At 51.3% G+C, this 657-nt stretch overlaps 1 protein-coding gene across 1 annotated transcript in view; it reads right to left on the reverse strand.

The window, feature by feature from the left end:
• The window catches only part of LOC104528648 (green-sensitive opsin), a 5,235-nt gene that overhangs the window by 2,481 nt on the left and 2,097 nt on the right, over positions 1-657 (reverse strand). Inside the window, exon 2 of the mRNA XM_010172709.1 lies at positions 1-158. This exon is cut by the window's left edge and continues 23 nt beyond it. Coding sequence (XP_010171011.1) covers positions 1-158 — 158 coding nt within the window. The remainder of the gene's footprint in view (positions 159-657) is intronic.

The following is a 657-nucleotide window of genomic DNA, read 5'->3' on the forward strand; positions in this document are numbered from 1 at the left end:
AAAGAGAGGTGGAGCAGCACAGGAAAAGGCCATTATCCAGGTTAAAGCGATGCCCATCATGGCGTGGCTAGAGGAGAAGCGGAAGTTTCCCATGGGTTTGCAGACGACGACGTAACGCTCTATGGCCAAGACAACCAGGGACCACAGAGCAACTTGGCCTGTGGGAAGGGAGAGAAAGGGAGAGTGTGTGGTGGTGGTAAGAGCTCCTCTGGGTTTGACCTTCCCATCGTGGTCTTGTGGTTGCAATGAACAAGGACAAGAAGGAATGGCCTTAAGTTGCGCCAGGGGAGGTTTAGGTTGGATATTGGGAAAAGGTTCTTCACTGAAAGGGTTGTCAAGTATTGGAACAGGCTGCCCAGGGAAGTGGTGGAGTCCCCATCCCTGGAGGGATTTGAAGGATGTGTAGATGTGGTACTTGGGGACATGGTTTGGTGGTGAACTTGACAATGCTGGGTTACGGTTAGACTAGGTGATCATAATGGTCTTTTCCAGCCAAACTATTCTATGATTCTCTGAAGAGCAGAGGAAACCAAGGGGTTGGGGATCAGCATGGGATAACCACCATCTTGTTCAGTAACACAGAATCCCAGCATGGTGGGGTTGGAAGGGACCTCAGGAGATCATCCAGTCCAACCCCCCTGCCAAAGCAGGTTCCCT

This window comes from Antrostomus carolinensis, unplaced genomic scaffold (assembly GCF_000700745.2).
Source record: "Antrostomus carolinensis isolate BGI_N321 unplaced genomic scaffold, ASM70074v2 scaffold20787, whole genome shotgun sequence".
NCBI lineage: Eukaryota > Metazoa > Chordata > Aves > Caprimulgiformes > Caprimulgidae > Antrostomus > Antrostomus carolinensis.